Source organism: Erinaceus europaeus, chromosome 1 (genome assembly GCF_950295315.1).
Source record: "Erinaceus europaeus chromosome 1, mEriEur2.1, whole genome shotgun sequence".
Taxonomy (NCBI): Eukaryota; Metazoa; Chordata; class Mammalia; order Eulipotyphla; family Erinaceidae; genus Erinaceus; species Erinaceus europaeus.
In genome coordinates this window covers 80,195,265-80,221,482 of record NC_080162.1, presented here as the reverse complement: position 1 = coordinate 80,221,482, position 26,218 = coordinate 80,195,265, and the positions used below count along the sequence as shown (strand labels likewise).

Below are 26,218 nucleotides of genomic sequence, written 5' to 3'. Positions count from 1 at the left end.
CGATCCAATAATAAAATAAGGAAAATTAAAGAAAAAAAAAGAAGGTCTTTTCAAGTTATTCCAGTATTAAGATATTTTGAGAGAGGGACTGGGGAAACAGCAAAATGGTTCTACAAAAGACTTTCATGCCTGAGGCTCTGAGGTCCCAGGTTCAATCCCCAGCTCCACCATAAGCCTGAGCAGTGCTCTGATCAGTCTGTCAGTTGATCTCTCTCTCTTTTATAAATAAATAAATATTTTTAAAATGAGGAGCTGGTGAAATAATTCATTTTGATAGTGTGCTGCTTTGCCAGATTCAAGTCCAGCCTCCACCACACTGAAGAAAGCTTCAGTGTAAATCTCTCCCCCCACAGCTATCTCTCTCTCTCTATGAAAAAAAAATGGGAGGCATGTTTGGGGGAAATTTGAAGAGAGAGCTACTACCCAGTGGCTATCAATCAATGGATGGCCCTCCTTAGCGAGAGCAGAGTGGTTGTGTGCTAGTAAGTTAGAAGGACCTGTTGATGCACTTATTCTGTTTGTGTTTGATTTAGCTTTGCCATACAGGCCACAAAGACTCTTCTCCTCAGAACATGGTGCTGGAAGGAATTTAGCATCATGGAAAAGAATAAAGGATGGACTCTTCTGGAAGAAAGAGACTTACATCTTCAGGGAGTATCTCTCCTTGCCAAGTAAGGCTTTCTTGCCGTATATTACACACATCTGCTCTAAATCAGCATTGTTTTAGTGTTGTTTTGTTCCTTTAGTTACTACAGCAACCAAGATGAATAACCTCATCACAAAGTGAACAAATACCCATAATGCCAGGCAGATTTTTTAAAAGTCTTCCCTGTGCACATGGTGCTAGGCAAAAACCTCAGCCCCCAGCCCTAGCTGCAATGGTGTCTGGATAGAAACGTTTTCTTTTTCTTTTTTTAAAATATTTATTTATTTATTCCCTTTTTGTTGCCCTTGTTTTATTGTTGTAGTTATTGTTGTTGTTATTGATGTCATCATTGCTGGATAGGACAGAGAGAAATGGAGAGAGGAGGGGGAGACAGAGAGGGGAAGAGAAAGACAGACACCTGCAGACCTGCTTCACTGACTGTGAAGCGACTCCCCTGCAGGTACGGAGCCGGGGGCTCAAACCAGGATCCTTATGGCGGTCCTTGTGCTTTGCGCCACGTGCGCTTAAGGAATGTTTTCTAAGAGTTGTTCTGTTGGTGTTCCATTTTGCAGTGCACTACTGGAAAGAAATCATCTTCTTGCACATAAGATTATGTACTTATTAGTCCCTCTTCTTAATCGAGGAAATGACAGACATAAACTTACATCTGCAGGCTTTTTTGTGGAGGTAAGACTCACTTGTTAGCAATTGGACATAGGTAACCTACAGCAGTAGTACTTGCCTCCCTAGGCTTTTTCCAATTTAGTAGCCAACTGTGATTCATCTCAGACAAAATTAAAAATAGTTTCAGATTCAAGCCTATTGAAATTATTCTTTCCACATGCCCATTATTAGTGTTCCATGTGCCTACAATGTAAACACTCCTATAAAGCATGTGCCTTATAGTAGAAATTCCAAGGAAAATTAAATATTTTAAAGTTAGTGAAAAGGTGGTTTGTCTCATGGGAAAGGGTTTACAGTAACTTCTTTGGTTGATTTTTGGATTCTTTCAGCTTCTCCAATGTCCAGTGGCTAGAAGACTTCCCAGAATATACTCTTTTGCCCGCTTGAAAGATTGGCTACATCATGGAAATAACTTCTTTAAAATCATTGCCCTGAAAGGACTGCAGAATCTTTTAAAACACCCAGAGATGGTAGGAAGGACCTCCCCCCCAGACCACTGATTCTTATGTCACAGATGAAACACCCCAAAAGGATACAAAAAAAAAGTCCTGAGAGTGCCAGGCAGTGGTGCACCTGGTTAAGCACACATGGTACCAAGCACAAGTATCTGGTCAAGGATCCAAGTTTGAGTCCCTGGCTCCCCACCTGCAAGGTGGATGCTTCACATGCAGCAAAGCAGATCTTCAGGTGTCTATCTTTCTCTATCCCTCACTATCTCCCCCTCCCCTCTCATGTCAATTTCTCTTTGTCTTATCCAAAAAAATGGAAAAAATGAGTAGTTTAATAATGTTGGCACTGATTCCCAGTGATAACCCTGGAGGAAAATAAAATAAAATAAAATAAACCCTGATAACAGATGAAGAGGAACGTTGAGTAGCCTGGGAACAGAAGTAAGTAGGACTGCGCCCCTTGAATTGAATACCTAGGAAATATGCAAGGACTTTAGCATTTAATGAGATTAAAAGGAAGTAAAAGACCAAGACACATATATTTATTTGAGCCTTGCAATTTGGGTAAGAAGTACCCACATTATTGTCACAACCTGGATGACATCCAGCTGTTCTTTTATCTTTTATGCCATGTTGTCTTAGGGTTTAACTGCATACGCCATTGTCTCTACACCTAAGATACTTATTTTCTAAAATAGTTCACTAGTATTTATATTGGAAACTCATTTTCCACAGACCTAATTAGAAATTAGTCCAACCTCTGTAAGAAAAATATTGACCCGAGGATTAATCTATCACTTATATTCTATTTCTTTTTTAAAAAAATATTTATTCCCTTTTGTTGCCCTTGTTGTTTTAAATTCTATTTCTTTGATTTAAATATATATTCCATGATCTAGCAAGATAGCTCATTTAGATAGTGTGCTTTCTTTGTCATGTATGTAACCCAAATTCAAACCCAGGTCCCATTGTGTTGGAGGAAGCTTCAGTGCTTCCCCTTCTCTCTCTCTCTCTCTCCTTCTTTCTTTTTATCTGTCTGTATCTTTCTGTCTGAAAAAGTTATTCAAGAGTGGTGAAGTCCTGGCAATGACAAAAAAAATGTGTGTAGGGAGTCAGGCGGTAGTGCAGCGGGTTAAGCACACGTGGCACAAAGCGCAAGGACCAGCGTGAAGTTCCTGGTTCTATCCCCCGGCTCCCCACCTGCAGGGGAGTCACTTCACAGGCAGTGAAGCAGGTCTGCAGGTGTCTGTCTTTCTCTCCCCCCTCTGTCTTTCCCTCCTCTCTCCATTTCTCTCTGTCCTATCCAACAACAATGACATCAGTAACAACAACAGTAACTACAACAATAAAACAACAGTGCAACAAAAGGGAAAATAAATAAATACATAGAAAAACAAAAATAAAATTTGTGTGTGTGTGTCAGAAAGGTCATGATGCATTTTCCACTTCCATATAGTTTCACTTTGGCTCCATGAATCAGTTTATAACAGCCCTGCTCCCTCTTCTACTAACAGTCCTGCCAATACTGAGAGAAGGCAACTATGCCCTTTTTATTTCTCTGTTCTTGAATGCTGATATTTACTAAATCTCAACGAGTACCAGGTACTGAGTAATGGCAGGCAGCCCTACTTGGGTACCAGATGAAATGCTATCAGGAGAGTTGGTGATGTGGTCACTTTGGGCATACAGAAGGAAGATATCAAGAGTCTGTTGCCAAGCATCTTAGACCTGCTAGGTGAAACCGATGAGAAGATTGTTTTGATGGCCATCCAGATACTCCTGCAACTCATTGGGATGATGGACTTCACCACCCTGGCTGCCATGATGAGGACCCTGTTCTCCTTTTTTGGTGATGTAAGACAATTAGAGAGAAGAGATTTTCCTAGGGGAGGGTAATTGGCATAACAGCAAGTACAAGTTGGGATAGTCATTCATACCTCTATATAGTAATATTTTTATATTCAGAGTATTCTTGTGCTCTTAAGACCCTTCCAGGTAACCCATGGTATTGGTAGGGCTGTTGTTACAATTTCCCAGATAAAAAACTGAAACATAGAAACTTACCAAGTTACTACCTTGCTTAATGGAATGGAGAAGGAGTTTGTATAGCAAAATACTTTCCTCCCTCCCCCCTTTTTTTCCTTCCATTTTATTGGATAGGACAGAGAGAAATTGAGAGGGGTAGGGGAGATAGAGAGGAAAATAGACACCTGCAGACCTGCTCTGTCACTTGTGAATTGTCCCATCTGCAGGTGGGGAGCCAAGGACTCGGACCTGGATCCTTGCTCAGATCATTGCACTTAGTACTACGTGTGCTTAACGGGGTGCTCCACTGCCTGGTCCCCAGTACTTTCTTTCCTTTCAAGAAAAAGTCAGGATTAGATCAAGTGTTGACTCTATATATGTATATACCTTAAATTCCATGTATATACTCCATGTATATATACCCTAATTATTCCTAATAATAATAAATATTAGTAATTAATAATAAACAATACCTAATAATTCCATGTTTATATACTTCAAATTCCAAAGACTTAAAATGTATACACATACATGTTCTGGGAGATAAATCATCCAATACAGCATATATTTTGCCATGCTTGAGGATCTCCTTTGAGCCCCCAGCCACCACATGAGAGCATCTACACAGGGAAAGCTTCACGGGTGGTGGAATGGTGCTGTGATATTTCTCTGCTCTCTGTCTCTCTCTCCTTCTGTACCTTTCTGCTTCTCTTCCTCTCATCCTCTATTTAAAGACGCAGGGAAAAAGTCCACTGGGAGCAGTGAAATTAGGCAGGTGCAAAGCCCCAGCAAAAACCCAGGTGGAAAAAGAAAGTATACAGAGAGTACAGTGAACAGTATCTTCTGAGAGTCAAACATGCAAATCTGGAACTTTACATTTCAGCCAGATCATTAATGTGGCTGGTTAATAATACTAATAGAGGCACAAACTCTGGTGACTACATGAAAGAGTGTGCTCATTTCTCAAGTGTAAAATGAGAACAGTAGAGTGTCAAAGAAGCTGGTCTTACTCCAGCCTATATTTGGTTTCTTGTCCCCAGCTCCTTATAGCTAAATATTGTCATGTTAGGACTAGCATTTCATCCTTCCTAGAGCTCTTCTAAATTGAGCAGAATGCTTTTAATGAGTGGCTTCTCTTTGGATACTTGACTTTTAGGTGAGACCTGATATTCACCTCTTCTCCATGACACTCTTTGGAGCCTCCATAAAGTTTGTGAAATACACTGATAAGAAGAATGTAGAGAACCAAGTCCTGGACAGCTTGGTTCCGCTACTTCTATATTCTCAGGATGAAAATAATGAAATAGCTGAGGTAATGCTTACTGTCAACTTTTCTCCTGAGTAACCTCAAATCCAAAGCCAGACCTGAATAAGTAAGTATTCATTATCTTTGAGAGCATGGACTTGGTAGGACCATTTTTATTACCCACCCTCTGTCTCCAGCTCTGTTTCAGTTATTTTGCCTAAGTAATGTGCAAAATCTGTCCCTTTATCTTTGTATTTCAAGCTACTGGCCTTTGTTGGTAGAAATATATATTATGGCTATTTTTTTAAATATTTATTTATTCATTTTCCCTTTTTTGTTGCCCTTGTTTTTTATTGTAGTTATTATTGTTGTTGTTATTGATGTCTTCATTGTTGGATAGGACAGAGAGAAATGGAGAGAGGAGGGGAAGACAGAGAGGGGAAGAGAAAGACAAACACCTGCAGACCTGCTTCACCTCCTGTGAAGCGACTCCCCTGCAGGTCGGGAGCCGCGGGCTTGAACCGGTATGGCTATTTTTAATTCACTCTAATCCAGCCTAACAAAAAGCCCTAAATCCAGTGCCCAACTCAGCAAATTCTACATTAACTATAATGGCAATGCTTCATTTGTCCTCTTCATTCAAGGACTGTCTCATAGTCTTGAGACAAATAGATTAGTGTTATAACTCAAGGATAATAGCTTCTCTGACAATCTGAAGAAACCTTTACCTCTCCTGAATCTTCAATGGATATCTGCCACAAGAATTGTGGGATACTGTTCTACTTCTTCGGAGCCTGTTGTTTCTAAGATGATAACTGTGACCACCAGTTACAACAAAGCCAAGTGGCATGTTTCTACTAAAAGAATTCTGGGGAAAATGCTGACATTCTCACTTCTCCTTATAGAAATAAAAACTTGGGGCTGTATGATGGTGTGTTTGGCTAAGCACACACATTACCATGCCCAAGGACCCAGGTGCAGGCTCCCAGTCCTCACCTGCAGCAGGGAAGCTTCATGAGTGGTGAAGCAGTGCTAATGGTATCTCTGTCTCTCTCCCTCCCTCTCTCTTTCTCCCCACCCCCTCTCAATTTCTCTCTGTCTCTGTCTAATAAATAATATATATGGAGAGAGAGAGCGAGCTTAAGGCTACAAGTTCAGAAATAAGATTTAAGATGAATGTGGGCTCTGAAATCGCTAAAAGGGAACTTTTTTTTTCTTTTTACCAGGGCACTGCTCAGCTTTTTCTTATGGTGGTACAGGAAATTGAACCTGGGATTTTGGAGCCTCAGGCATGAGAGTTTCTTTGCATAACCATTATGCTATCTACCCCTTCCTGGGAACATTTTCTAAATTGGAAACCATAAGTGTCAAGTCTTTCAGACCCAAATAAAGTAAAGAGCAGATCTTCCCAACAGGATGATAGAGAAGTATGACCTGGAAGGGTCATATATTGAGGCATTGATACCCCTCCTGTGCCTTTGCCAATCTGAGGCAATCACTCTGCCAGCAGATACTCTGGGGTTATCTTTCTTCAAACCTTAAACCACCTTTCAAGGCTCCTCAGAGAATAAGTAACAAGAAAGAATGGGTGTAACTTTAAATTAATTAGTAGTCACTAACACAGAGAGCATAAATAAAACAGGAATAAATCACCCATTCTCAAATGAACCTTCCAATGAACCACTATTCTCAATTTGTATTTATTTGTTTATTTATATATCGTCGTTGCTGGGGCTTCACTCCTCCAGGTCAACTTTTGCAGAGAGGGGGAGAGATACCATAGCACTGAAGCTTCAAACTTGGGTTTACACACAGCAAAGTAGTGAGCCTCCCAAGTGAGCTAGCTCATGCTCCACTCTGTGATCATAATTTTTTTTAGTAGCAATATTTTCATGTGTTGTTTTTTAAAAGTATTTATTTATGGGAGTCGGGCTGTAGCGCAGCGGGTTAAGCGCAGGTGGCGCAAAGCACAGGACTGGCATAAGGACCCCGGTTCGAACCCCGGCTCCCCACCTGCAGGGGAGTCGCTTCACAGGCGGTGAAGCAGGTCTGCAGGTGTCTATCTTTCTCTCCTCCTCTCTGTCTTCCCCTCCCTCTCTCCATTTCTCTCTGTCCTATCCAACAACGACAACAACAATAATAACTACAACAAAAAAACAACAAAGGCAACAAAAAGGGAATAAATAAATTAAATATTTAAAAAAAAAAAAAAGTATTTATTTATTTACTTACTCCCTTTTGTTTCCCTTGCTTTATTGTTGTAGTTTTTATTGATATCGTTGTTGTTGGATAGGACAGAGAGAAATGGGGAGAGGAAGGGAAGACAGAGAGGGAGAAAGATAGACACCTGCAGACCTGGTTCACCACTTGTGAAGTGACTCCCCTGCAGGTGGAGAGCGGGGGCTTGAACCGGGATCCTTACGCCGATCCTTGCACTTTGTGCCACATGTGCTTAACCTGCTCTGCTACCAACCGACTCCCGATCATGCTTTTTATATGTTAAAAAATTTACATGGGGGTGGTCCAGGAGGTGGCACAGTGGCTAAGGCACTAGACTCTCAAGCATGAGATCCTGAGTTCAATCCCTGGCAGCACATGTACCAGAGTGATGTCTGTTTCTTTCTCTCTCTCTCTCTCTTTCTCTCTCTCTCTCTCTCTTTCTTCTTTCTCATTAATAAATAAATAAAATCTTTAAAAATATTTACATGGGGGAGTCAATAACAACATCAATAACATCAACAACAAATAACTACAACAAGGGCAACAAAAAGGGAATAAATAAATAAATAAATATTTTTTAAAAAAACTTTACACGGAGGCTGGGGAGATAGTACTAGCAATAATACACCAGATATATGAAAAGCTCAGGGGTCTCAGATTCAACCCTTGGTACAGCCATAAGCTGGAGCTGAGTAGTTCTCTGGTCTCTTATCTCTATGTTTCTCTCTCTTTTCCATCTCTCATTAAAATCAATATTTTTTTTAAAAGAACCTTAATATTGGGCTTTTAGGTCAGGACAGAATCAGTATTCTCCAGAGTTCCTTCCAAGTTAGACATTCCACAAGGACAACAAGAATATTTCCTGACTTCCCTATTTATACTGACAGAAAAATGAACCACAAAAGCAAGTAGGGTGGGATCTCCATCTCTAGAACACAGGGTCATGTGAACTCCTGCCCAAATCTCCAGTCCAAGTATTAGACGTGGTAGTTCTCACTTAGACTAGTGGTTTCCACATTCTCTCCTGTAGATTTTTTTTTTCCTCCAGCGTTATTGCTGGGCTCGTTGCCTGCACCATGAATCCACCGCTCCTGGAGGCCATTTTTTTCCCCTTTTTGTTGCCCTAGTTGTTGCAGCCTCGTTGCGGTTATTATTGCCATTGTTGACGTTGCTTTGTTGTTGGATAGGACAGAGAGAAATGGAGAGAGGAGGGGAAGACAGAGAGAGGGGGGAGAGAAAGATAGACACCTGCAGACCTGCTTCACCGCCTGTGAAGCGATTCCCCTGCAGGTGGGGAGCCGGGGGCTCGAACCGGGATTCTTATGCCGGTCCCTGCGCTTTGCGCCACGTGCGCTTAACCCACTGCACCACTTCCTGACTCCCAATCCTGTAGATTTTATGTGTCCTCTCTAGTGCTGTTTGGAAAAGTTGAAAGAAGAAAGGACCCTGGTCCAATTCCATCCCTGCTACCCTTAATTTAACCAATAATACAGTTTTTCAGTTTTTCATATTGATTTCTAATATCAGTTTAACTTGAAGTTTGCCTCAGGTGGAAAATGTTTGGAAATGCTGATCCATGATCAACCTTTTTATAGGAGAGCAGGCATGTCCTTACTATTTGTGCCCAGTTCCTGAAGTGGAAGCTACCACAAGAAGTCTACTGCAAAGATCCCTGGTACATCAGGCCCAGTGGTGTTGAGAAAATCTGCAAATTCTTTGTATGTGAGCATAATTACTTTATTACCAGCTCGTTAAAAGATGCTGATTTACTTAATATTTTAGACATATTTTAACAGGGGGAACATAGCATAAATTCCCCCATCACTTTTCATTGTCAGCAATTAATATCTATGAATTGTTCTGTCCTGTGAAACTATTTTTCTCCTACAGTTTTATTCTCATTTGAGTCACAAATATTTCTCTTCTTTTTCTTTTCTTTCTTTCTTTATTTTTTTTTTTTTCCCTCCAGGGTTATTGCTGGGCTCGCTCGGTGCCTGCACCATGAATCCACCGCTCCTGGAGGCCATTTTTCCTCCTTTTTGTTGCCCTAGTTGTTGCAGCTTCGTTGCGGTTATTATTGCCATTGTTGACGTTGCTTTGTTGTTGGATAGGACAGAGAGAAATGGAGAGAGGAGGGGAAGACAGAGAGAGAGGGGGAGCGAAAGATAGACACCTGCAGACCTGCTTCACCGCCTGTGAAGCGACTCCACTGCAGGTGGGGAGCCGGGGGCTCGAACCGGGATCCTTAAACCGGTCCCTGCGCTTTGCGCCACGTGCGCTTAACCCACTGCACCACCGCCCGACTCCCTTTTTTTTTTTTTTTTTTTTTTTTACCAGAGCACTGTTCAGCTCTGGCTAATAGTGATGCAGGGGACTGAACCTGGAACTTGGGAACCTCAGGCATGAGAGTCTTGTTTCTTTTTTTTTTTAATTATGTTTATTTACTTTCCCTTTTGTTGCCCTTGTTGTTTTTTATTGTTGTTTTTATTGATGCCATCGTTGTTAGGACAGAGAGAAATGGAGAGAGGAGGAGAAGACAGAGGCAGGGAGGGAAAGATAGACACCTGTAGACCTGCTTCACCGCCTGTGACTCCCCTGGGGGGGGGAAGGGGGGTGTCTCAAACTGAGATCTTTGCCCCAGTCAGGTCCTTGCACTTTGTGCCAAGTGCGCTTAACCAACTGTGCTACCGTTGGACTCCTGAGAGTCTGTTTCTATAACCATTATGCTATCTACCCACCATCCACAAATACTTCTATTACCAGGCTCAGTCAAAAAAAAAAGAAAAAACAAGTGGTCCTGGAGGTGGTGCAGTGGATAAAGCATCAGACTCTCAGGCGTGGGGTCCTGAGTTTAGTCCCCAGCAGCACATGTACTAGAGTGATGTCTGGTTCTTTCTCCTCCTATCTTTCTCATTAATAAATAAATAAAATATTAAAGAAAAAAACTGGTTGCTCCACTTACCTGGATCAGAGTCTCCGGGCTGATAGTACATGCTCAAAAATGTACTTGAGAGCTCAATTGAAATGGAATTAATTATTCATTGCTTTTACAATTTTCTTTTTTTATTTACTTATTTTCCCTTTTTTTGCCCTTGTTTTATTGTTGTAGTTATTATTGTTGTTGTTACTGATGTCATTGTTGTTGGATAGGACAGAGAGAAATGGAGAGAGGAGGGGAAGACAGAGAGGGGGAGAGAAAGACAGACACCTGCAGACCTGCTTCACTACCTGTGAAGCAACTCCCCTTGCAGGTGGGGGGGGCTCGAACCGGGATCCTTATGCCAGTCCTTGCTTCGCACCATGTGTGCTTAACCCACTGCACTACTGCCCAACTCTCCGCTTTTACAATTTTCTTTGTCACCAGGTTGTCAGTGGGGCTCAGTGGCAGCACTACCGAATCTAATCGAATCTCCTAATCGAGTCTGCCGCTCCTAGTGGGTGGCCATTTTCCCCCCTTTTTTCCTTTCTATTTTTTATTTGATGGGAAAGAGAGAGATTGAGAAGGGAGGGGGAGATAGGGAGAAAGAGAAAGATGAGACACCTGCAAACTTGCTTCATTGCTCAGTAAGTGTTCTCCTGCAGGTGGGAAGGTAGGGGCTTGAACCTGGATTGTTGCACATGATAATGTGTGTGCTTAACTGGGTGTGCCATCGTCCAGCCCCCCTTTACAATTATTTCTGATCCTTTCCATAGGTATAATTGTTCTACCCTTTGTCAGGTCATATTTGGGTAGCCCCAACTAAGTGCTACCATGCTTTTGTAAGTCATGCAGCATGATGAGAACTCTGCCAGAACCCAAATAGCATCCTTTTTCCTGACAAGCTTGAGAAAGACATATACTATGGCCAATCTCAGGACCAGACAGCCTCAGGAGTCATCCAAAGTTTCTAGATAACTAACTCTAAAACCACTGGGTTTCTTCAGCCCATGAAGTCTAGTATCCTCTCTCTGTCACTCCCTCTCATAAATATATCTTTACAAATTAATAGAAATAATTGGGATCCTACTATGAATATCCAAGGGCTAACTAGTTTCAGAATTTTTTTCCATATGTCTAACTTGGTGAGGCTCCATTATGGTTTCCTCTGTTCAGACTTAAGGAGCTAAAACATTCTATTTGAGGGAGTCAGGTGGTAGTGCAGCAGGTTAAGCGCATCTGGCACAAAGCGCAAGGACTGGCATAAGGATTCCGGTTCGAGCCCCCCCCCCCACCTACAGGGGAGTTGCTTCACAGGCAGTGAAGCAGGTCTGCAGGTGTCTATCTTTCTCTCCCACTCTCTGTCTTCCCCTCCTCTCTCCATTTCTCTCTGTCCTATCCAACAACAACAACATCAATAACAACAGCAACAATAAAAACAACAAAAGGGGAAATAAATATAATAATAAAAAATAAAAAATTCTATTTGACCAAATATACAGTTTTGGTGCACTGATGACAGTACTTTTTACAGCAGGAGATTCAGTGCAGTCAATAGATAAGACTACAGATTGTCCAGGTGAAATCATAAGTTCTGTAAGAATAATTACCTATTCTCCTCTTCCTTATCCTGAAGTGCAGTCCTGATAAGTAAGAGATCCACTGAGAGATAGCTTTGTTTACTCAATAAGTATAGCATGTCCCTAGCTCTTGAAATGATAATAAAAATTATTTTTAAAATAGTGCTGCTACTTTATACTTTAATACTATTACTTTATTTTTTCCCCACATAGGGAGAAAAATGCAAGGGGAATGTTAGCATTCTAGAACAAACATTAACGTTCACAAAGGATGCAAAACTTCCAATCAGAAGAACAGCAGTCTTGTTTGTAGGTAAGCATAAAGAAAATTCTTTCAGGGGGCTGGGAGGTGGTATACCAGTTAAGCACACATATTACCATGTGCAAAGACCCTGATTCAGGCCCCACCTGCAGGGCAGCACTTCATGAGCAGTGAAGCAGGTTTACAGGTATCTCTTTGTCTTTCTCCCTATCTCCCCTTCCCTCTCAATTTCTCTCTATCCTAACAAGTATAACAGAAAAAGGAAAAAAAATAAAAAAGGAAACATGGCCACTGGGGAAAGTAGATGGGTAGTGCCAGCATTAAGCCCCAGTAATAACACTGGTGCATGAAAGAAAACTTTTCCTTTTCCTTTTTTTTTTTTTCCTTCTCTTTAACGGAACTCTGTTTAACTCAGCTCTGGTTTATGGTTGAACCTGGGACCTCAGGCATGAAATTCATTTGTGGGGGGGGGGGTCGGGCAGTAGCTCAGGAGGTTAAGTGCAAGGATCCTAGTTCCAGCCCCGGCTCCCCACCTGCAGGGGAGTCACTTCATAGGTGGTGAAACAGGGCTGCAGGTGTCTCTCTTTCTCTCCCCCTCTCTGTCTTCCCCTCCTGTCTCCATTGCTCTCTGTTCTATCCAACATCAACGACATCATCAACAACAACAATAACAATAAAACTACAATAACAATAAAACAAGGACAACAAAAGGGAAAATAAATAATTTTTAAAAAGAAATTCATTTGCATAACCATTATGCTATCTCTCCCACCCAATTCTTTTTTAACTTCTTTATTGGGGGATTGATAGTTTACAGTTGACAGTAAAATACAATAGTTTGTACATACATAATATTTCCCAGTTTTCCACATAACAATACAGTCCCCATTAGGTCCCCCTCTGCCATCATGTACCAGGACCTGAACACTTCCCCCTCAACCCAGAGGCTTTTATTTTGGTACAATACACCAAATGGAACCAGGGTTTAAACCTAGATCCTTGAGCATTATAATGTCTGCCCTCAACCATGTGGACCATTGCCCACCCACCTCTAATTCTTTCATTTCTATGGTCAGTTTTATCCTATGCAATCCTGAATTGTGTTATTGACTATACCTGTTCTTTCTAAAGATTACCTTGAAAATACTTACTTAAAACAAAGATAAATATTGAGCACTTGGAAGTTTGGTTTTTGCAATCTGCCTAATTCTCTAAAGAACTTATATAGCTACCTAGTGCCCCAAACCAGATCACAGGCTTACGGACTTTGTCCTATATTTAGGGCTCTTCTCAAAGTATGTGGACCGCACTGAACTCAGGATGAAAGGTACTGACTGGATAGAGAATGGTAAGTTAAGTGATAACACCCTTCTGTTGTGATGACATATATATATATATATATATATATATATATATGTCGGGTAATATGTGTCAAAATTCTGTTTGTTTTTGCAGTAGCAGGGTCTCATACATGTTTAATTCCATTGATCTAGGCTATCTTTTTTAAATCTTTTTATTTCAGAGACAGGAAGACAGAGAGAGAGAAAGGGAGAGATTGACACCACAGCATTCCTTTATCCTCTGTGGAGCTTCTGCCAGTGCCATGATAATATATACATATATATATATCTTTTGGGTTTTTTTTTTAATTTGTGCTTAATAGTAGGTTCAAGATTGTAAGATTACTGTGTATAGTTCCATATCACATCCACCACCAAATTTCTGTATTCTTACCCTCCCACCTCCCAAAAATAACCACCATAGTTCTTACAGTTTGCTTTCTTATGGTTGTTTTTTTTTAACTTTTTTTTATATTTATTTTATTTATTTTTTCCCTTTTGTTGCCCTTGTTGTTTTATTGTTGTAGTTATTATTGTTGTTGTTGTTGTTGGATAGGACAGAGAGAAATGGAGAGAGGGAGGGGAAGACAGAGAGGAGGAGAGAAAGATAGACACCTGCAGACCTGCTTCACCGCCTGTGAAGCAACTCCCCTGCAGGTGGGGAGCCAGGGTTCGAACCGGGATCTTTATGCCGGTCTTTGTGCTTTGCGCCACCTGCGCTTAGCCCGCTGTACTACAGCCCGACTCCCTGGTTGTTTTTTTTTTAAGTTCATGTATATCTGATCTCTAGATGGCACATATAAGTGAAATCATCTGGTAGTTATCTTTCATCTCTTTACTTCTTTCCCAAAGTGTAATCACCTTCAGTTCTATTTTTGTCCAAGTGCACTTGAAAAGAATGTCTATTTTTTGAGCAGATGAAAGATTTTGAATGTATCTGTTAAGTTCATCTCATCTATGACTTCAATTTATGGCCTCTGTTTTCTTGTTAATTTCTTTGTCTTGATCTTTCTTTTACTGTTAGTAGTGTGTTGTGGTTTACTGTGCTGCTGTCGGTCTCTTCCTTGAGGTCAGTAAGTACATATACACACTTACTGGGAGTGTATATATTGACAATGGTTATGTCTTCCTGTTGTATTGATCCTCTGACCAATAATAGGTAGTGCCCATGTCCGTCTCTTTTCACCTTCTTTCCCTGGAAATATATTTTATCTGATATTAGAATAGCTGTTCCTGCCCTTTTGTTTGCATCATTGGCTTAGAATACCTTGTTCCAGCCTGTCATCTGGAATTTATGTTTGTCTTTCTTTTATGTGTGTTTCCCTGAGGTGTAGAATATATGTATCTTGCTTGTTAATCCATTCAGTTATTCTGAATCTTTTGACTGGTGAATTTAAGACATTCACATTTAAGGTGATTACTGATAAATATGGTTTACTTATTGGCCATAATGATTTCTGTTTTGAGGTTGTTTTATGTTCTCGTTGACACTTTTACTGTTTGTTACTTTTGTAAATGGCTTTCTGTAGTGGTCTTGCTTACTGTATATATGTTTCCTATTTGTCTTGTCCTATATTTTGTTTTGTGGTTATCATCAGTATTGTCTAACTTATAATATCTATAACAATCTTCTTTAAGTTGGTCTGGATTTACCAACATTGGGTGGTATCACTGTATTTAGCTCTCACCTTTCCTGTGTCTGTTTTTCCCTGTTGTTGTATTCCTGGTTCTACTCTAATACTGATCATCTCATTAAAAGTTGGAATTCCTTTGCTTCTTATTTTCATATGGGACTCCTCTCAGTAATTCTTAAAGGCAGGGTTGATAGTGTTGAAGTCCTTCAGGTTCTGAATGTTTGAAAAACAATTTATTTTCCGGTCATACTTGAAAGATAATTTAGCAAGATACAGTATTCATGGCTGGCAATTCTTATCCTTTAATACTTTGAATATGCCATGGCACTCCCTCCTTGCCTCTAGGGTTTGTGATAGGAAGTCTGATGAAAAGCCTGATAGTTTTTGCCTCTCTATGTGACTTTCTTCCTTTCCCTAGAAACGTGATATTTTTCTTCCTTGTCCTTGGTTTTGGATAGTTTGATGTGTCTTGCTATGTGCCATTTTTGGATTAAAAAATTTAGGTGTGTGTTCAGATTCCTGTATTTCTATGTTTTGAACATAGCTCAGGTATGGAAATTTTTCTATATTTCTTTAAATAGACTCTCTGCCCCTCTCTCACTCTCTTCTTCCTCAGGGATCCCAATAACTCTCATGTTCACCTTTCTGATGAAGTCTGCCATTTCAGAGAGAAGTGTTTCATTTTTCCTAAACCCTTTCTCTGCAATAGCTTTAAGACACAGGCTGTGTCTTTCAGTGTTGATATTCTCTCCTCCTCCTGATTTAGTCTACTTCCTAGGCTTATTACCTCAACTTGGACTACATTCAAAATGACCGTCACATTCTATAGCTCTGTTTGGAGCTTCTTCTTCTTTTTTTTTTTCCCCCTGTATTTTTTAATTCTTTGGTAAATGATCTCTGAAATACTATTGAATTTGTGTCTGTATGTCAAGTTTAGATTCTTGAATTGATTTCATAGTGAGTATAATGACTATTCTGAACTCTATCTCAGTCATTTTGTCCAGATATATGTCTGTCTAGTCATTTGGATTTTCTGTCATTGCTGTCTGTGTATTTATCAGCTTCTACATTTACTGTGGCATTTGGTTTTGTGCCAGCAGGAGGCACTGTGGCCAAAGTGTTGAAGTTCCCTGTTTATATATCTTTGTGGGGAAGGGGAAATTTTATCTTGTGTCACCATGCCAATGTAGTACCTGTGATGTCTGTTATAGGGTCTCCCTTCTATAGTTTCAGCTTCTGCAGGGAGAAACAGCATAGAAGAATTTCTTTCTCATGTGGTTTAGTTAGTTCCTGGGGAAATCGTAGTTGTATTTTGTTGAGTTTTTTAGGTGATTTTTAATAGCTTTCTCTATTTGATGGGGGCAGGAGCAATGTGAGACACCTGTTACTCCATAGCCATGCCCCCAGAAAGGGGTGACCTGTATTTTAAAAGGTATCTGAGTGGTCTAGGAGGTAGTGCAGTGGATAAAGCGTTGGATTCTCAAGCATGAGGTGCTGAGTTCAGTCCCTGGCAGCACATGTACCAGAGTGATGTCTGGTTCTTTCTCTCTCTCTCTCTTTCTCTCTCTCTCTCTCCTTCTATCTTCATGAATAAATAAATAAAATCTTATTAAAAAAAAAAAAGTATCTGAGATGGTCATGACTATGGGCAGGTTTTGTGCCAGAGCTCAGACTCTGGGATCCAAAAACCTAACTTCCACAGTATAAAATTAATTGGAGGCTTCAACTGAATAACAGCTAAAGCAGATGCTCAAGTTTTCTCTCCCCTACCATCACTAATAAGTAAATCTTTTTAAAAAGATAAATAAATAAAAGACTCTAAACTCTGTAGAGGTTTTGAGCAATTTTTGAGACCTTGAAGAGTTAAAAAATTAAAGAGAAAACCTTTTTAAGTGTATGATGCCAAAGGCAAATTCATAAAGAAAAATCCATGTGTTTGTGTAGATAAATAAAAATTTTAACAAGCCATGGTGGTGGAATTCTGGACTTAACAAGCATAAGGTACCTGGGTTCTGTCTCCTACATCACATATGTTAGAGTGATGCTATGGTGTTCTCTCTGTCAAAGTAGATAATTTTTTAAAAAAAAACAACTTTAAAAAAAGGAAACAGACATAACTGGATACTAAACTATAATATGAGGAATATACTTTCCATATGACAATATTCTTAAAGAATATCTACTTAAACCAGCGGATTCTTTAAAGAAAAGTGGCAAACAATGTGAATAAGCAGTTCGTAGAAACCAAATACCAATAAATGGATGAAAAGCATTCATTATTAGCTGGAGAGCTGGCATAGTGGTAAAGTAGAGCACTTGCAAGCATGAGGTTGTGAGTTTAATATCCAGCATCATATGCCAGGGTGATGTTCAGGTGCTCTTTCTTTCTAATTAATAAATTTAAAAGCAATTAAAAATGGGAGGAGGGTGCTGAGAGGTGGTACAGTGAAGTAAGATGCTGGGCTTGGAAACTTGAGATTCTGAGTTCAATCCCCAGCATCCCACATGCCAGAGTGATACTTTAGTTCTCTCTTTCCTTCCCCTCCTTCCCTTCCCTTCTTTCTTAATCTTGTGTTAATAAATAAATATATTTTAAAATTTAAAGGACTCAAAGATTTAAATTTAAAGTTATCAAAATTTATAAATGAAATAATGAGATGGGGGGAGTTTGTTGGTAGCGCAGCAGGTTAAGCGCATGTGGTGCAAAGCGCAAGGACCGGCATAAGGATCCCAGTTCAAGCCCCCGGCTCCCCACCTGCAGGGGAATCACTTCACAGGCAGTGAAGCAGGTCTGCAGGTGTCTATCTTTCTCTCCCTCTCTGTCTTCCCCTCCTCTCTACATTTCTCTCTGTCCTATCTAACAACGACGACATCAATAACAACAACAATAATAGCTACAACAACAATAAAAAACAAGGGCAACAAAAGGGAAAATAAATATTAAAAAATAATGAGATAACTATATATTTTTCTATTGAAACAGCAAAGATTGTTAGTACTCAACATTTTAAATATCAGCAGTGTGTTAAGGAAAAACTGACATACTTTGCTGATATGAGTATAAATTGATACAATTTTCTTAGGGAAGTCGGGTAATATGTGTCAAAATTCTGTTTGTTTTTGCAGTAGCAGGGTCTCATACATGTTTAATTCCATTGATCTAGGCTATCTTTTTTAAATCTTTTTATTTCAGAGACAGGAAGACAGAGAGAGAGAAAGGGAGAGATTGACACCACAGCATTCCTTTATCCTCTGTGGAGCTTCTGCCAGTGCCATGATAATCCCATGTGGAGCTGGAGCTCAAACATGGGATCTTGCATATGGTAAGGAACATGCTCTACTAGGTGAACTGTCTACACTCAGCCTCCAATGCTCTTTTAATAAGCACATATTTGATTTATCAATCTTTTTTGTTTCATTTTTGTTTTATTTTTTATTTTTTAATTTTTTAAATTTTTTTAATTAATTTTATTTTTGAGAGAGATGCAGAGAGAGAGAGAGACACACACACAGAGAGAGAGAAACACCAGAGCACTGATCAGCTCTAGCTTATGGTGGGGCGGGGGATTGAACCTGGGACTTAGGAGCCTCAGGCATGAGGGTCTGTTTGCATAACCATTATGCTGTCTCCCCCACCCTCATTTTTGTTTTAGATAGAGTCAGAGAGCCAGAGAGAGAGAGAGAGGGAGAGAGACCAATCGACCACAGTATGAAAGTTTCCTTCAATACTGTGGGGGCCAAACTTTAACCTGAGTCATACACACAGCAAAGCTATACAAGTGAGATATTTTGCTGGCTCTGACTTACCAATCTTACCTCTAGGAATTTAACCTATGAAAATAAGCAGAAATAGTTACAGGAAAGTTCATTTAATGTTGTTTAAGTAAGCAAAATGGGAAACATTCAAGACTAGGAACATCAGGAAATAAATTATAACAATGCCATGTGGTAGAATCGTGTTGTGAAAAATTTAAATGACTTGGATAAATGATTTAATAATATTAAATAAAACAAGCAGTTATAAGATGTGTGGTTTGGCTCCACTTGGACAGAAAAAAAGTGCATATATAAATAAGTGAATAGAAAAAATAAAGAGAGAACTAGAAACCAGGACCTGGGAAATGGTATAGTAGTAGCACATAGAACTTATATGCATAAGGTCCCAGGTTGAATTCCAGTCACCATCAATAATCAGAGCTGCAGCCTGAGAGATACTGCCATAGATAAAGCGTTGAACTCTTAACCACAAGACACCACATGTGCCAGAGTGATACTGTGGTTCTCCCTCTCATGAATAAATAAATAAATATTCTTTTTTAAATATTTATTTCCTTTTTGTTGCCCTTGTTTTTTTATTGTTGTTGTGGTTATTATTGTTGTTATTGATGTTGTCATTGTTAGGACAGAGAGAAAGGGGAAGACAGAGAGGGGGAGAGAAAGATAGACACCTGCAGACCTGCTTCACTGCCTGTGAAGCGACTCCCCTGCAGGTGGGGAGTCGGGGGGCTTAAAACAAATATTCTTATTAAAAGAAAATACCCAGGGAGTCGGGCTGTAGCGCAGCGGGTTAAGCCCAGGTGGCGCAAAGCACAGGGACCGGCATAAGGATCCCAGTTCAAACCCCGGCTCCCCACCTGCAGGGGAGTCGCTTCACAGGTGGTGAAGCAGGTCTGCAGGTGTCTTATCTTTCTCTCCTCCTCTCTGTCTTCCCCTCCTCTCTCCATTTCTCTCTGTCCTATCCAACAACAACAACAATAATAACTACAAAAATAAAACAACAAGGGCAACAAAAGGGAATAAATAAATAAAATAAATATTTAAAAAAAAAAAAAGAAAATACCCAGTGCAGGAGAGATAGCATAATGGCTATGCAAAAATAGACTTTCATGCCTGAGACTCTGAGCAGTGCTCTGGTCTCAAAAAAAAAAAAAAAAAAAAAGCACCAGAAAATGACAGTGGTTTTCTCTGGTGATAGAACTATAATGACTTTTTCTTCTAGTGCTTATATGTAATTTTCTTGACAATGAACATGTATTTCTTTTGTAATAAGAGACATGAAAACTCAATTTAAAAAGTAAAGATATTGTGAACTGAAAAGATTGTATAGTGATTTTGTCACATTTGAATGCTTGAGGCCACAGAGATCCCAGAGGTTCCAGGCTTATCCCCAGTACCAGCATATGCCAGATCTGAACACTACTCTGGTGTTTTTTTGTTTTTTTGTTTTTTTGTTTTTTGTCTATCTGTCTCTCTCCTATGAAATTGTTTTTTTTTAGATCTTAAAAAAAGGGAGTCGGGCTTTAGCACAGCGGGTTAAGCATACATGGCGCGAAGCACAAGGACTGGCCTAAGGATCCTGGTTCGAGCCTCTGCCTCCACACCTGCAGGGGAGTTGCTTCACAAGTGGAGAAGCAGGTCTTTAGGTGTCTATCTTTCACTCCTCATCTCTGTCTTCCCTTCCTCTCTACATATCTTTCTGTCCTATCCAACAACGACGACATCAACAATAATAACTACAACAATAAAAAAAACAAGGGTAACAAAAGGGAATAAATATATATTTTTTTACATTTTTTATTACCTTTATTTATTTATTGGATAGAGACAGCCAAAAATTGAGAAGGAAGGGGGAAATAGTGAGGGGGAGTGACAGAGAGACACCTGCAGTGCTGCTTCACCACTTGCAAAGCTTTCCCCCTGTGCAGGTGAGGACTAGGGCCTTGAACCTGGGTCCTTGTGCAATATAGTATGTGCACTCAACCAGGTGCACCTCTACCCAGCCCCATAAATAAATATGTTTTTAAAAATATTAAAAAAAAAAAGATACTGGGTGCCAGGTGGTGGCACAAGCAGTTGAGCTCACATAGTTACCATGTGCAAGGACCTGGGGTTCAAACCCCTGCTCCCCACCTGCAGAGGGGAAGCTTCAAGAGTGGTGAAGAATTGCTGCAGGTGTCTCTCATTCTCCCTCCCTCTCTACCTTCCCCTCCCCTCTCAATTTCTGTCTTTCCTATCAAATTAAAAATTAATTAATTAAAGATAATAAGGTGGCCTGGGAGGCATCACATTGAATATTATCAGTGTTGAAATTTATAACATACCCCTAAATTTAATCTCTGGAAGAACATGTACTAGAGTGATGTCTTGTTCCTTCTCTCTCTCTCTTTCCCTTCCTGTCTCTCTCATTAATAAATAAATAAAATCTTTTTAAAAAGATATTAAGGATTTAGTTACCTGACAGGTGCAGATAACTTGACTTTTAAAAAACATTTTATTTTTTTAAGACAAAATAGAGAGGGAGCATCAGGGTAAGCGCAGGTGGCGCAAAGCGCAAGGATTAGTGTAAGGATCCCAGTTCAAGCCCCCAGCTCCCCACCTGCACGGGAGTTGCTTTACAAGTGGTGAAGCAGGTCTGCAGGTGTCTTATCTTTCTCTCCCCCAGTCTGTCTTCCCCTCCTCTCTCCATTTCTCTCTGTCTTATCCAACAATGACAACATCAGTAATAACAACAATAATAATTACAACAATAAAACAAGGGCAACAAAAGGGAGTAAATAAATAAATATTAAAAAGAGAGAGAGAGAACCAGAGCATCACTCTGGCACCTCAGGACCTTATGCTTGAGATTCCATTGTTTTATCAACTGTATCACCTCCTGAGCCCCTATAATTTGACTTTAAATAGGCTACTTTGTGGTGTGATTATTGTAATTATCTGGAAACTCAGAAATAATATTTTTATGTCATTACTAGAATTAATCTATAAACTTTAACACAGAGGCTTAAGAAAAGTTAGTACTTCATCTTAACAGCTGTAAGTTGCTGGCTATTTGGCATTTGGGCCAGAGATCATTTCCACAGGTCTCTAATCTGTGTTTTCTTGCCACTTAGATCTGAGAGATCTGCTGCATGACCCTGAACCTTCTCTACGAATCATTGCCTCCCAGGCTTTGTACCGAGTCCGAACCACAGTGACTGAAGCAGAGCCCATGCAGACAGTTAGTGGAATAAGGAAGCTAATGAACTGTCTTCCTATCTAGAAATGCAAGGCAACTACTATCAGGTAAACTCTAGACTGGGAAAGTGGTTCGGTGGGTAAAATGCAAGGCTAGCATACATGAGACCCTAGGTTTGATCCCTGGTACCACATATTACTGGAACAGTGTTCTGGTCTCTTTTTCTCTCCCACAAATTAGTTAAAAGAAAAAACTAGGGAGTTGGGCGGTAGCGCAGTGGGTTAAGGGCACATGGCACAAAGCACAAGGACTGGTGTAAGGATCTCGGTTTGAGCCCCTGGCTCCCCACCTGTAGAGGAGTCACTTCACAAGCGGTGAAGCAGGTCTTTAGGTGTCTGTATTTCTCTCCTCTCTGTCTTCCCCTCTTCTCTCCATCTCTCTGTCCTATCTAACAACAACATCAATAATAACAACAATAATAACTACAACAATAAAAAATAAGGGCAACAAAAGGGAAAATAAATAAATATTAATTTTTTTGTTTAATTTATTTCTTTATTCTGGAATTAATGTTTTACATTCAACAGTAATATATTAAAAATTTTTTAAAAGAAAAGTTAAAAAAAAAAGAAAAAAGAAAAAACTAATCTTCTCAGGAACCACAGAAATAAACAATACTCTATTTTTTTTCCAACATAAAAGCAGTACTAGCAAATAAAGCTTGTACTTTTTTTGTTGTAGTGAGCAGTGTTAATCCGTACATGACTTTTTTGTTGTAAAGTGAGTAGTGTGAATCTTTTTAAATATGTTTTATTTCCACTAGGGTTATTGCTGTGGCTTGGTGCCAGTGATATAAATCCACCACCACTCCTGGTGGCTGTTTTTTCCTTTTTATTTTTTTAATTTCTTTTTTTTTTTTTTTTTTTTAGATAGGACAGAGAAATTGAGAGAGGGTGGGAGATAAAGATAACAACCTCTGCAGATTTACCTTGCTTTACGCCTCATGATAGAAGAGTGGGGGGAGTCGGGCTGTAGTACAGTGGGCTAAGCGCAGGTGGCGCAAAGCACGAAGACCGGCATAAGGATCCCGGTTCGAACCCCGGCTCCCCACCTGCAGGGGAGTCGCTTCACAGGTGGTGAAGCAGGTCTGCAGGTGTCTATCTTTCTCTCCTCCTCTCTGTCTTCCCCTCCCTCTCTCCATTTCTCTCTGTCCTATCCAACAATGACGACAACAATAATAACTACAACAATAAAACAACAAGGGCAACAAAAGGGAAAAAATAAATAAAATAAATATAAAAAAAAAAAAAAGAAGAGTGGGGGGATTGAATCGGGTCCTTGTACTTGGTAGTATGTGTGCTTAACCAGGTGTGCCACTGCCCATTCCCAGTAGTATGAATCTTTATTACCTTAAGCCCCCACCTTTCACTCTCATTAATTGGCCAAGTCATTAAGATCAAGTTATAGGCACTTTCGCCCATGATCCATTGCATGTTGGATTTGCTTTGAGACATGTGACAGCATGCTAAGTGTAGCTTTAAAATAATAACTTGCCCAAGAGAGATCTTTGTTTCTGAGACTAGCATTCAGTAGTTCTAAGCTGAAATAGATTCCAGCTACCTAGTCAGCTAGATCTTCACTCTCAAACAGAACTGAGAATGCACTTTGGAGGGTTACAGCTGGATGCTTAATTTCTGTTGTTGAAAGCATGGAGGCCCCAGTGCAGAAAATAAATAACACTCACAGGATGTGCAATTTTTTTTTTATATTTATTACCTTTTGTTGACCTTGTTTTTATTGTTGTAGTTGTTGTTGTTGATAGAGAGAAATGGAGAGAGGAGGGGAAGACAGAGAAGGGGAGAAAAAAGATAAACACCTACAGACCTGCTTCACCGCCTGTGAAGTGACTTCCCTGCAGGTGGGGACCTGGGGGCTTGAACCAGGATCCTTACACCCGTCCTTGTGCTTTACACCACGTGTGCTTAACCCGCTGCGCTACCACCCGACTCCCAGGATGTACAAGTTTATATGCAAGTGATAAGCTACTTAATGTAAGGAAGTTAAGCATCTTTGGGGATCCTAAAACTTGAATGCTGAAGGACAAATGTAGTCATGTTGTACATTTCATCCGTGGTATTTATTTTTGTCATGAGGGTTATTGCTGGGGTTCAGTGCTCACATGACATCTACTCCACCACTCCTGAGGCCTTTTGTTCCCATCCCTCCCTTCCTTCCTTCCCTTGTTCCTGATACAGATGGAGAGAACATGGGGGGGGGGGGGGTGAGAGAGACAGACCTGCAGCATTACTTCACCATTCGTAAAGTTTCCCCCCTGATTGTGGGGGCTGGAGGGTTGAACCCAGGTACTCATGCATGGTACTGTGTGCCCTCCATCAGGTGTGCCACCACCCGGCCCCACTTATTTATCTTTAACTGCAAGTTCATGTCTTTCTTTTTCGAATATTTCTTCTATTTTACAGAGCAGAAATTGAGAGAAGAGAGAGACAGATACCTGCAGCACTGCTTTACCACTTGTGAAGATCCCCCCACCCCACAGGTGGGGACTGGGAGCTTGAACTTCAGTCCAGGGCATGGTAACCAGGTGCACTCCACCCAAGCCCCTACATTCGTATCTTTCTATGACTTTACTGCAGCTTCCCCTACACTTTGCCTGTGGTTAACACAAGTCTGAGCTCTTTTCTTATAACTTTAGTTTTTTAGATTCCACATATGAGATGATAGTTTATTTTAATATTTTATTTATGTATTGTATAGAGACAGATAAAAACCCATAGGGAAAGGGAAGATAGGGAGAAAGGGAGACACCTGTAACATTGCTTTACCACTTATAAAGCTTCCCTCCTCATGGTTCCCTCTTCCTCCTTCTCCTCCTTCACCACCTCCCCAGACAGAGGGGCAGACAGTTAAAGAAACCACAGCATGAATCATGAGCAGTAGAGTAGTGCTGCAGTTGTCTTTCTCTCTCACTTTGTCTTTTTTTTTAATTGATTTTTTTTTTAAGATTTTATTTATTTATTTATGAGAAATGAAAGGAGAGAGAAAGAACCAGACATCACTCTGGTACATGTGCTGCCAGGGACTGAACTCAAGACCTCATGCTTGAGAATCCAATGCCTTATCCACTGCATCACCTCCCTGACCACTTTTTTTTTTTTTTTTTTAAATCAGAGCACTTTTCAGCTCTGGTTTATGGTGGTGCTGGGGATTGAAACTGGGACTTCTGATACCTCAGGCATGAAAGTCTTTTTGCGTAACCACTATGTTAATTACCAGCCCTCTATTTCTCTGTCTCTATGAGTAAGAGAGGTAGAGAGAGAGAGAGAGACTTTGCCAGAAACTATGGAGTGAAAATACTGAGCCCTAGAGATGACCCTAGGAGCAAAAAAGGGCAGAGAGAGAGAGAGCGAGAGGAGACACAGAGCCAAAGCTTCCTTCAGTGTAGTGAGCACCTGGGCTCGGTCCTATTTGTGCACATGACAAAGCAGTGTATTCCCCTTGTGAACTATTTTGCTGGCCTCCTCATTTTCCTTTTGATTTTTTTTTTGCATTTTTAATACACTAGAATGTCTACTGTAGAGAGTGGGGTGATGGGGGCCAGGTGGTGGCACACCTGATTAAGCTCACACATTACAGTGTGCAAGGACATGGGTTCAAGCCCCTGGTCCCTACATGCAAGGGGAAAGCTTCACGAGTGGTGAAGCACGGCTGCCAGTGTCTTTGTCTCTCTCCCTCTCTATCTCCCCTCCTCTCTCAATTTTTCTGTCTCTTATCTAGTAATAAATTAAAAATATATTAAAAAAAAGAATGGGGTTATAGTAGTAAGTGTTGTTCTTAAGGGATGTTTTTGAGCTATTAGTTTAATCTCTCACAACAGAAAGCAAACCTCTAGGTTTAGGATACAGTCAGTCTTCTGTAATGTATATAGTTGAATGAATCCTTTCTCTCTATTTATATGCACATTAAAATCCCTTTCCTATGAGACAGATATTTATGTTCTGGGTAATACCAACAGGGAATAGAATAGAAAATAGAAGCAATAGTTATTTATTTTTTTTTTAAATTTTTTATTTAAGGATTAGTGAACAAAAGCATAAGGTAGGAGGGGTACAACTCCACACAATTCCCAACACCCAATCCCCATAACCCACCCCCTCCCCTGATAGCTTTCCCATTCTCTATCCCTCTGGGAGCATGGACCCAGGGTCATTGAGGGATGCAGAAGGTAGAAGGTCTGGCTTC

The 26,218-nt window shown here is 40.2% G+C and overlaps 1 protein-coding gene across 1 annotated transcript in view; it reads left to right on the top strand.

Annotated features, from left to right (window-relative positions):
- Positions 1-26,218, top strand: part of LOC132538074 (maestro heat-like repeat-containing protein family member 7) — a 38,293-nt gene that overhangs the window by 8,236 nt on the left and 3,839 nt on the right. The window contains exons 3-11 of the mRNA XM_060189627.1: positions 534-671; positions 1,219-1,333; positions 1,660-1,800; positions 3,469-3,633; positions 4,961-5,116; positions 8,866-8,988; positions 11,981-12,080; positions 13,312-13,377; positions 21,894-22,065. Of these exons, the coding sequence (XP_060045610.1) occupies positions 534-671; positions 1,219-1,333; positions 1,660-1,800; positions 3,469-3,633; positions 4,961-5,116; positions 8,866-8,988; positions 11,981-12,080; positions 13,312-13,377; positions 21,894-22,042 (1,153 nt within the window). The 3' untranslated portion in view covers positions 22,043-22,065. The remainder of the gene's footprint in view (positions 1-533; positions 672-1,218; positions 1,334-1,659; positions 1,801-3,468; positions 3,634-4,960; positions 5,117-8,865; positions 8,989-11,980; positions 12,081-13,311; positions 13,378-21,893; positions 22,066-26,218) is intronic.